At 46.6% G+C, this 10,425-nt stretch overlaps 1 protein-coding gene across 1 annotated transcript; it reads left to right on the top strand.

Moving 5' to 3' along the window:
* Positions 1 to 957: 957 nt before the first annotated feature.
* Positions 958 to 1,845, top strand: LOC119302015 (adenomatous polyposis coli protein 2-like). Its single transcript, XM_037579028.1, has one exon. The coding sequence runs from the start codon at positions 1,055 to 1,057 to the stop codon at positions 1,418 to 1,420; it is 366 nt and encodes a 121-aa protein (XP_037434925.1). The 5' UTR covers positions 958 to 1,054; the 3' UTR covers positions 1,421 to 1,845.
* Positions 1,846 to 10,425: the final 8,580 nt, after the last annotated feature.

The raw sequence follows: 10,425 nt of genomic DNA, 5'->3' as shown, positions 1-10,425 counted from the left end.
GGCGGACGGCGGACGGCACGAGCACAGTGTGATGGTGTGTCAGGCCCTTGCGGTCTTGACTAAAGAAATCGACAGTTTTATTATTCAGAACATGCCACGAGGCAAATTCCATCATGATCAAGAGCCACCACACCCAAACCAGCTTTCTTGAGATTAACAAAAATAGCAGCATCAGAAGAAACTAGAACAGGACCTGCCGGTGGCGGGGACCAACAAGAGCTAGAAGCATGAGTCTCACGTCTATTAATAGGTATTGGATTGTATAAATGCATTAGTATCAACATAAGTACGGACCTTTGCAGTAGAAACACGTGGATGTGATAAATAGCTCCATTTCTTGCTGCATTTCTGGCTTCCCATATGTGCCATATCGTTGCCGCAAGAACGATGGCTTCCCGATCGGAAGACCCGTGAAGGAAGTCAAATAGCCACTGTGTGGTAGAGCGGCACAAATTAATATTGAAAGAAGATTTTACGCCATCCCAGATGGTATGAGCATGGGGGACAGAACAAGATGATGTGTTCGATACTTTTTGGTCTACAATACAATAGAAACAACGATTTGCTAGAGCTGGAACCTGACGCTGAAGAAGTTGTTCACCGGAAGGCAAGCAATTATGTGCGAAACGCCAGAACACAATCTTCATCTTATGAGGAGCTTTGATCGACCAGATAGATTTCCAAAATTTCGCTTCATTTGCTCTGTCAGAAGATTGTCCACGTCCCCTCTGGGTGTGAGCTACTAGTAAGAAATCAATTATGAGTAAAGGAAAACGTGGAACCTGTAAAGGGAACAACAAAGCGACCCTACGAAGCCGGCGGGAACATGCAACCGAAGCGCGGACCAACCAAACCTACCGTGGCAGGACCGAAACTGGGAGGAAGTCGTCCAAGTCGGCCGATTAGACAACGCGTCTTCACTTCACCCGCTCCCCCCTCTCCTTCCCCCCGCCCCTACAATACCCACACTCACCCGCATTCCATTCCCACACAGCAATCAACCGCGTTCTCCACTCCCCATTCCCCCTCTCTCCGATCGCCCATCTCCGTTCATATGGCCACCGAGGTCCTCCGCCCGCACAACATCCTGCACCCGCAGCCGCAGAGGATCCGCGACGCGCACCGGAGGCCCAGCAACCCCGGCACCGCCAGGAGGTCTCCCCCTCCATCGGCCTCCACGACCGGCCGGAGACACCATGGGCGGCCTTCCTCTTCTTCTTCTTCCTCGTACGGGAAGGTGACGTCTGCAGCCGCTCCGGCGAGGCGTCCCGCGGTGGAAGTGTACGCCGGCCCAGCGTTCTCCGCCGCGTCCCCCGAGCCGAGCTCGCTGCCGCTGCCGCAGTTCCCGCTCCAGAAGCCCGCGGCCGCCGTCAACGACGCCGCCACGCGCGACCTCAGGCGCATGCTGCGCCTCGAGTAGCTCGCTATCCCGGTGCCAGCCAATGGACACGAGCTGTATGTTAGTTTAGTTCTAGCGGCAATCGTCGTTGAGTGGCGCGGCCGCGCGCGCGCAGCAAGGCCTCCGGCTCGGTTTTATTGTGTGGCCGGCGGCATGGTGCGCGGGGGCCGTGGGCTCCGACGACGGCGGTCTGGAATGAGCGCAGCCAGCGATGTGACCATGGACCGGCGTGATGTAATTACAAGTAGAATCACAAGTCCAAGAGTACCTACGTATATGCACGACCTCCTAGTTGATCGATCCCCTTTGCCTCTGGTTAGCACGCAGGTGCCAAATGGCCAAGGTTTGGCTAAATTTTAATTTCTGTTCATGCTGATTAAAAAAGTTTTATGTGTCCCAATCATGATGCTTTGAATGAGTCACATCAAGGATAAAGTTGATTTCAATCAGTCTCATCCAAGATAATGTTGATTTATTAGTCACACCAGCCGGCAGGTTGCTTGGCCAACCTACATGCCTTCCGTGCGCTACCCGGCATGTTTGTTTGCAGCTGAATCGGTCGTCTCAGTCGTCTTATTTTTGTTAGTACCTCTACTTGCCTCGTCGTTAACGCATACCCTCCAACCAACCTGTGGTTAGTGCATCTCGAACGCCGACCCCAAGTCAAACACGTTGCGGATCAATAAGGACCATTTCGTGAACCGTGATGTAGAAGTCGGCCATTCAAAATAGACCTGGCCAATCTAAAACTCAAATCCGACCATATAGTGCCCGATCACAACCAAAAAAAAGACAAGTTTGCATAGTTTTCACATGCCTGATCGCAGAAAAATACTAGTCCGGCAGCCCATGCAAAAAAGAAAATATTGATTTCTGCCTTACCAGACCACCAATCCGAGCCTCCACACTCACCCTACCACTGCCGCCTTCTCGGCTGATCCTTAGTGCGCTTCAACGTCATATGGCAGACGGATTGCATGGTCATCCTTACATCGTCATCCAAATCCCCCGTCTTTAAGCCTCCTTCGAAGCGGATGCAATCTCAACCTTCTTCTCTTCAAGTATGACATTCTTCTCTAAAAGCTTGAGCTTCTTCTCGATCGCCACCTTCAACATGTTAACCTCTCGTCCTTACATGCCTTCTTGATGCCGAAGCGCTTGACACATACCTCCTCCTTCTTCGCCAAGATTTTCTCGAACCTCTCTGTCATCTTGGCCGCCACCCCTTCTCGCTTTGCCTTCTCCTCCTCTCATTTCTTTCTCCAGAACCCTCTTCTAACCTTCATTGTCGGCCCTTTTGTTGGGTCGGTTGGATCACCCGTTTCTTCCTCGGTGCCCATGCCGGCAGTCTTGGCGGAGTTGACAATGAATACATTCCACGTGGGTTGTCCATTCAACTTCAACAAAGAGTGCTTGACGACAAAGTTCTTCTTCTATAACTTCAAGAACAAATTGCACACACGACAATGCTACAAAGTAAAACATTATCAACAAGTTGCATGTCTGATCTGGCCAAATGACCAATAGAGCACATACGGCCAACAAGTTGCATATCCAGCCAATGATCAACACATATCAAAATTTACTTGCTCGGAGATTTCCACATCACTTGGCCACCATCCGATGAGTTGCTTCAAGTGGCCGCAATACAATGCGGCCAGCTCCAAAAGCGTTGGCTGCAACTCAGTTTTGGGTGGGCCATAGGTGTTAGAATTATACGTGGCTGGTGTCCGAACTCCCGCAAAGCCCCGCTAGTTTGGTTTCGGTTTGCAAGAAAGGGTAAGTCCAGACTAGTCCGCAGACGGATGCAGGACACCATTGGATGGCTTGTGGAGTCTAGACCGCTCAATTTAGACGGATGCAAGAGATTTGAGGGTCTGCATTGGAGATGCCTTGGTATAGTTGGAACCCAAAAAGAAACATTCCCTCTCGGTCACCTGCGTGTACGAATGTAGGCCGACGCGTCCGCGAAGTCTATGACCATCCGTGTTGATTGTTTTTGCATTACCACAATTATCAAATTAACAATGATTTGTTTACCTTTTGATATCGTGGACATCGCGGATGCATACGCTGCACCCCTACATGTGTGCACCAGGGTCTAGTAAGCATCACTCATCCTGGGGGGGTCTCCCTTCCTGCTCTGGACGATGTTCCCGGTCGTAGGTGTCTCTTCTCCAGAGGCGTGGTGGCGTAAATGTAGAAAATATTGATCCATGGTAACACAACATGCGACTATAGTAGGAGTACTTATTCTCCTAAATGGCATCTTTTGGACTTAAGCGCACCACTGGCCCACGAGAGAACTTATTTGCACATCTGGTCCCCCTTCCTGTCATGCCTAACAGTTAGGTGGGTCTTTTGCACATTACTCGTGCAATGGTTAGGTGTGTTTAACTTTCCGCCTTCCACGGTCGCCAGTCTCCTTTTCTACATGGCATCGGTTGGACGCATCATATCGCTAGTCGTGACCCGCTTGTCGCCCCTAACGTCGCACATCAGAGTGTGTTAGTCATGGCTGAGAGCCTGTTGTTGTTATCAAGCTTCTCATGCACTCTAGTATCATGTCAGTGTTGGGGAACATAGCAATAATTCAAAAAAAATCCTACGTGTCACCAAGATCAATCTAGGAGATACTAGCAATGAGAGAGAGGAAGTGCATCTTCATACCCTTGAAGATCGCTAAGCGGAAGCGTTACAAGAACGCGGTTGGTGGATTCGTACACGCAGCGATTCAGATCGCGGTCAATTCCGATCTAATCGCCGAACAACGGCGCCTTCGCGTTCAACACACGTACAACCCGGGAACGTCTCCTCCTTCTTGATCCAGCAAGGGGAGAGGAAAAGTTGAGGGAGAACTCTGACATCACGACGGCGTGGTGGTGATGGAGCTCGTGGTTCTCCGGCAGGGCTTCGCCAAGCGCTACGGAGGAGGAGGAGGTGTAGGAGAGGGGGGGGGGGAGCTGCGCCAGGGGAAGGGTGCGGCTGCCCTCTCTCTCCCTCACTATATATAGGGGGAACGGGGAAGGAGGAGGCACCCTAGGGTTTCCCTAGGGTAGGGGCGGCGGCCACAGGGGAAACCCTAGATGGGTTTGGGCGCCCCCACCCCTAGGAAACTTGCCCCCCAAGCCGGGAGGGGTGGCTGCCCTAGGGGAGGCGCCCCCATCTCTCCAGGTTACGTGAGATGGGGTGGGAGGGGCGCTCAGCCCCTTAGTGGGCTGATGTGCCCCCTCCCCTTGGCCCATAAGGCCCCCCAACGCTTGCCGGGGCCTCCGAAACCCCTTTCAGACACGCTGGTCGTCACCCGGTACCCCAGAACAATTCCAGACTCCAATACCCTTCGTCCAATATATCGATCTTCACCTCCGGACCATTCCGGAACTCCTCGTCATGTCCGGGATCTCATCCAGGACTCTGAACAACCTTCGGTAACCACATACTATTTCCCATAACAACTCTAGCATCACCGAACCTTAAGTGTGTAGACCCTACGGGTTCGGGAACCATGCAGACATGACCGAGACATCTCTCCGGCCAATAACCAATAGCGGGATCTGGATACACATATTGGCTCCCACATGTTCCACGATGACCTCATCGGATGAACCACGATATTGGGGATTCAATCAATCCCGTATACAATTCCCTTTGTCTATCGGTATGTTACTTGCCCGAGAGTCGATCGTCGGTATCCCCGTACCTCGTTCAATCTTGTTAATGGCAAGTCTCTTTACTCGTTCCGTAACGCATGATCCTGTGGCTAACTCCTTAGTCACATTGAACTCATTATGATGATGCATTACTGAGTGGGCCCAGAGATACCTCTCCGTCATACGGAGTGACAAATCCCAGTCTTGATTCGTGCCAACCCAATAGACACTTTTGGAGATACCTGTAGTGCACCTTTATAGCCACTCAGTTATGTTGTGACGTTTGGTAGACCCAAGGCATTCCTATACTATCCGGGAGTTGCACAATCTCATGGTCTAAGGAAATGATGTTTGGCATTAGAAAAGCTTTAGCAAACGAACTACACGATCTTGTGCTACGCTTAAGATTGGGTCTTGTCCATCACATCATTCTCCTAATGATGTGATCCCGTTATCAATGACATCCAATGTCCATGGTCAGGAGACCATGACCATCTATTGACCAACGAGCTAGTCAACTAGAGGCTTACTAGGGACATATTACGATCTATGTATTCACACATGTATTATGGTTTCCGGTTAATACAATTATAGCATGAACAATAGACAATTATCATGAACAAGGAAATATAATAATAAACATTTTATTATTGCCTCTAGGGCATATTTCCAACATCTCCCACTTGCACTAGAGTCAATAATCTAGTTCACATCATTATGTGATTAACACTCATAGTTCACATCGCCATGTGACTAACACCCGAAGAGTTTACTAGAGTCAATAATCTAGTTCACATCGCCATGTGATTAACACCCAAGAGTTTAGTAGAGTCAATAATCTAGTTCACATCACCATGTGATTAACACTCGATGAGTTCTAGGGTTTGATCATGTTATGCTTACGAGAGAAGTGTCAGTCAACGGGTCTGCAACATTCAAATCCGTGTGTTCTTCGCAAATCTCGATTTCATATTGTAGATGTTGCAACTATGCTCCACTTGGAGCTATTCCAAATGGTTGCTCCACTATACGTATCCGGTTTGCTACTCAGAGTCATCCGGATAGGTGTTAAAGCTTGCATCGATGTAACCCTTTATGCCGAACTATTTATCACCTCCATAACTGAGAAACATTTCCTTATTCCTAAGGACAATTTAGACCGCTGTCCAATGATCCACTCCTGGATCACTCTTGTACCCCCTTGCCAGACACGTGGCAAGGCACATCGCGGTACACAGCATGCCATATCGTATAGAGCCTATGGCTAAGGCCTAGGGGACGACTTTCGTCCTTTCTCTTTCTTTTGCCATGGTCGAGCTTCAAGTCTTAACTTCACACCTTACAACTCAGGCAAGAACTCCTTCTTTGACTGATCCATCTTGAACTCCTTCAAGATCATGTCAAGGTATGTGCTCTGTGAAAGTCTTATCAGGCGTCTTGATCTATCTCTATAGATCTTGATACCCAACATGTAAGCAGTTTTACACAGGTCTTCCTTTGAATAACTACATTCAAACAACCCTTTATGCTTTCTAGAAATTCTACATCATTTCCGACCAACAATATGTCATCCATATATACCTATGAGAAATGTTGTAGTGCTCCCACTCACTTTCTTGCAAATACAAGTTTCTTGCAAACTTTTTATAAACCCAAATGCTTTGATCGCCTCATCAAAGCGTATGTTCCAACTCCGAGATGCTTGCTCCAATCCATAGTAGGATCGCTGGAATTTGCATACCTTTTAGCATCCTTAGGATCGACGAAAACTTCTGGTGGTATCACATACAGCCTTTCCTCACGGAGACCGTCAAGGGAACTTTGTTTTGACATCCATCTGCCAGATTTCGTAAATGAAAAATGCAGCAACTGCTAACACAATTTTAACAGACTTTAGCATTGCTATGATTGAGAAAAGTCTCATCACAGACAACTCCTTGAACTTGTCGAAAACTTCTGTGAGACAAGTCGAGCTTCATAAATGGTGACATTACCATCAGCGTCTGTCTTCTTATTAAAGATCCATTTATTCTCAATGGCTTGCCGATCATCGAGAAAGTCCACCAAAGTCCATACTTTGTTCTCATACATGGATCCTATCTCGGATTTCATGGCTTCCAGCCATTTGTTGGAATCCGGGCCCACCATCGCTTCTTCATAGCTCATAGGTTCATCGTTGTCCAACAACATGACCTTTAAGACAGGGTTACCACTTAGAAGTTGTACACACCCTTGTCGACCTATGATGTTTGATAGTAATTTGATCTGAAGCTTCATGATCATCATCATTAGCTTTCTCCTCAACTGACGTAAGTGCCACAGAAACATCTTTCTGTGATGCGCTACTCTCTGGTTGAAGTGAAGGTTCAACAACCTCATCAAGTTCTATCTTCCTCCCACTCAATTCTTTCGAGAGAAACTCTTTCTCGAGAAAGGACATGTTCTTAGCGACAAACACTTTGCCCTCAGATCTGAGATAGAAGGTATACCCAATCGTCTTATTTGGGTATTCTATGAAGATACAATTTTCTGGTTTGGGTTCGAGCTTTTCCGACCGAAGCCTATCGACATAAGCATCGTAGCCCCAAACCTTAAGAAACAACAATTTTGGTTTCTTGCCAAACCATAGTTCATACGGTGTCATCTCCACGGACTTAGATGGTGCCCTACTTAAAGTGAATGTAATTGTCTTTAATGCATAACCCCCAAAAATAGCAGTAGATTGGTAAGAGACATCATACACCATATCCAATAAGGTTCGATTACGACGTTCGGACACACCATCATGCTATGGTGTTCCAGGCGGCGTCAACTGTGAAACGGTTCCACCTTGTCTTTAGTGATTGCCAAACTCATAACTCAAATACTTTCCCTTTGATCAGATCGAAGGAACTTGATCTTCTTGTTACGATGATTCTCAACTTCACTCTGAAATTGCTTGAACTTTTCAAACATTTCAGACTTATGCTTCATTAAGTAAATATACCCATATCTATTCAATTCACCAGTGAAGGTGAGAAAATAACGATATCCACCGCGCGCGTCAACACTCATCGGACCGCACACATCAGCATGTATGATTTCCAACAAGTCACTTGCCCGTTCCATTGTTCCAAAGAACAGGGTTTTAGTCATCTTGCCAAAGAGGCATGGTTCGCATGTGTCAAGTGATTCAAAATCAAGTGACTTCAAAAGTCCATTAGCATGGAGGTTCTTTCATGCGCTTTACACCAATATGACCTAAGCGGCAGTGCCACATGAAAGTGGTACTATAATTATCAACTCTACATCTTTTGGCATCAATGTTATGAACATGTGTATAACTACGACCGGGATTCAATAAACCATTCACATTGGGTGCATGACCATAGAAGGTATTATTCATGTAAACAGAATAACCATTATTCTATGACTTAAATGAATAACCGTATTGCAATAAACATGATCTAATCATGTTCATGCTCAACGCAGACACCAATGCAAACACCATTTATCTAGGTTCAACACTAATCCCGAAGGTAGAGGGAGCATGCGATGGTGATCACATCAACCTTGGAAACACTTCCAACACACATCGTCACCTCGCCCTTAGCTAGTCTCCGTTAATTCCGTAGCTTTTGTTTCGAGTTACCAATATTAGCAACTGAACCGGTATCTAATACCCAGGTGCTACTAGGAGTACTAGTAAGGTACACATCAATAACACACATATATCAAATATACTATTGTGGCAACTGGCTTGCCATTCAAGAAGTTTCCCTTCTTGCCCTTGCCCTTCCTTGAAACCAGTGCTCTTGTTAACCATCAACACTTGATGCTCCTTATTGATTTCTACCTTTACGGCCTTAAGCACAACGAACAGCTCCGGGATTATCTTCCCTTGCATGTTATAGTTCATAACGAAACTCTAGTAGCTTGGTGATAGCGACTGGAGAATTTTTGTCAATCACTCTCTTATCTGGAAGATTAACTCCCACTTGATTCAAGTGATTGAAGTACCCAGACATTCTGAGCACATGCTCACTGGTTGAGCTATTCGCCTCCATCTTGTAGGCAAAGGTCTTGTCAGAGGTCTCAACCTTTCAACACGGGCATTGATAACCCACAAGTATAGGGGATCGCAACAGTTTTTGAGGGTAGAGTATTCAACCCAAATTTATTGATTCGACATAAGGGGAGCCAAAGAATATTCTCAAGTATTAGCAGCTGAGTTGTCAATTCAACCACACCTGGAAACTTAATATCTGCAGCAAAGTATTTAGTAGCAAAGTAATATGATAGTAATGGTAACGGTAGCAAAAGTAATGTTTTTGGTATTTTATAGTGATTGTAACAATAGCAACGGAGAAGTAAATAAGCGAAGAACAATATATGGAACGCTCGTAGGCAATGGATCGGTGATGGAGAATTATGCCGGATGTGGTTCATCATGTAACAATCATAACATAGGGTGACACTTAACTAGCTCCAGTTCATCAATGTAATGTAGGCATGTATTCCGAATATAGTCATACGTGTTTATGGAAAAGAACTTGCATGACATCTTTTGTCCTACCCTCCCGTGGCAGCGGGGTCCTAATGGAAACTAAGGGATATTAAGGCCTCCTTTTAATGGAGTACCGGACCAAAGCATTAACACATAGTGAATACATGAACTCCTCAAACTACGGTCATCACCGGTAAGTATCCTGATTATTGTCACTTCGGGGTTAACGGATCATAACACACAATATGTGACTATAGACTTGCAAGATAGGATCAAGAACTCTCATATATTGATGAAAACATAATAGGTTCAGATCAGAAATCATGGCACTCGGGCCCTAGTGACAAGCCATAAGCATAGCAAAGTCATAGCAACATCAATCTCAGAACATAGTGGATACTAGGGATCAAACCCTAACAAAACTAACTCGATTACATGATAGATCTCATCCAACCCATCACCGTCCAGCAAGCCTACGATGGAATTACTCACGCACGGCGATGAGCATCATGAAATTGGTGATGGAGGATGGTTGATGATGACGATGGCGACGGATTCCCCTCTCCGGAGCCCCGAACAGACTCCAGATCAGCCCTCCCGAGAGGTTTTAGGGCTTGGCGGCGGCTTCGTATCGTAAAACGCGATGAATTCTTCTCTCTGATTTTTTCTCCCTCAAAACAAATATATAGAGTTGGAGTTGAGGTCAGAGAAGCTCCAGGGGGCCCACGAGGTAGGGGGCGCGCCCCCCACCCTTGTGGACAGGTGGTGGGCCCCCTGGTCTTCATCTTTTGCAAGGATTTTTTATTATTTCTGAATAGATGTTCCGTGTAGTTTCAGGTCATTCCGAGAACTTTTGTTTATGCACATAAATAACACCATAGCAATTCTGC

This window comes from Triticum dicoccoides, chromosome 5A (assembly GCF_002162155.2).
Source record: "Triticum dicoccoides isolate Atlit2015 ecotype Zavitan chromosome 5A, WEW_v2.0, whole genome shotgun sequence".
In the NCBI taxonomy this organism is placed as follows: domain Eukaryota; kingdom Viridiplantae; phylum Streptophyta; class Magnoliopsida; order Poales; family Poaceae; genus Triticum; species Triticum dicoccoides.
The sequence above is the reverse complement of the archived record's forward strand: the minus strand, read 5'-3'. Positions and strand labels throughout refer to the sequence as shown.

Excerpts from the sequence above, each read along its gene's own strand:
- LOC119302015 (XM_037579028.1), top strand. The coding sequence starts at position 1,055 with ATGGCCACCGAGGTCCTCCGCCCGCACAACATCCTGCACCCGCAGCCG.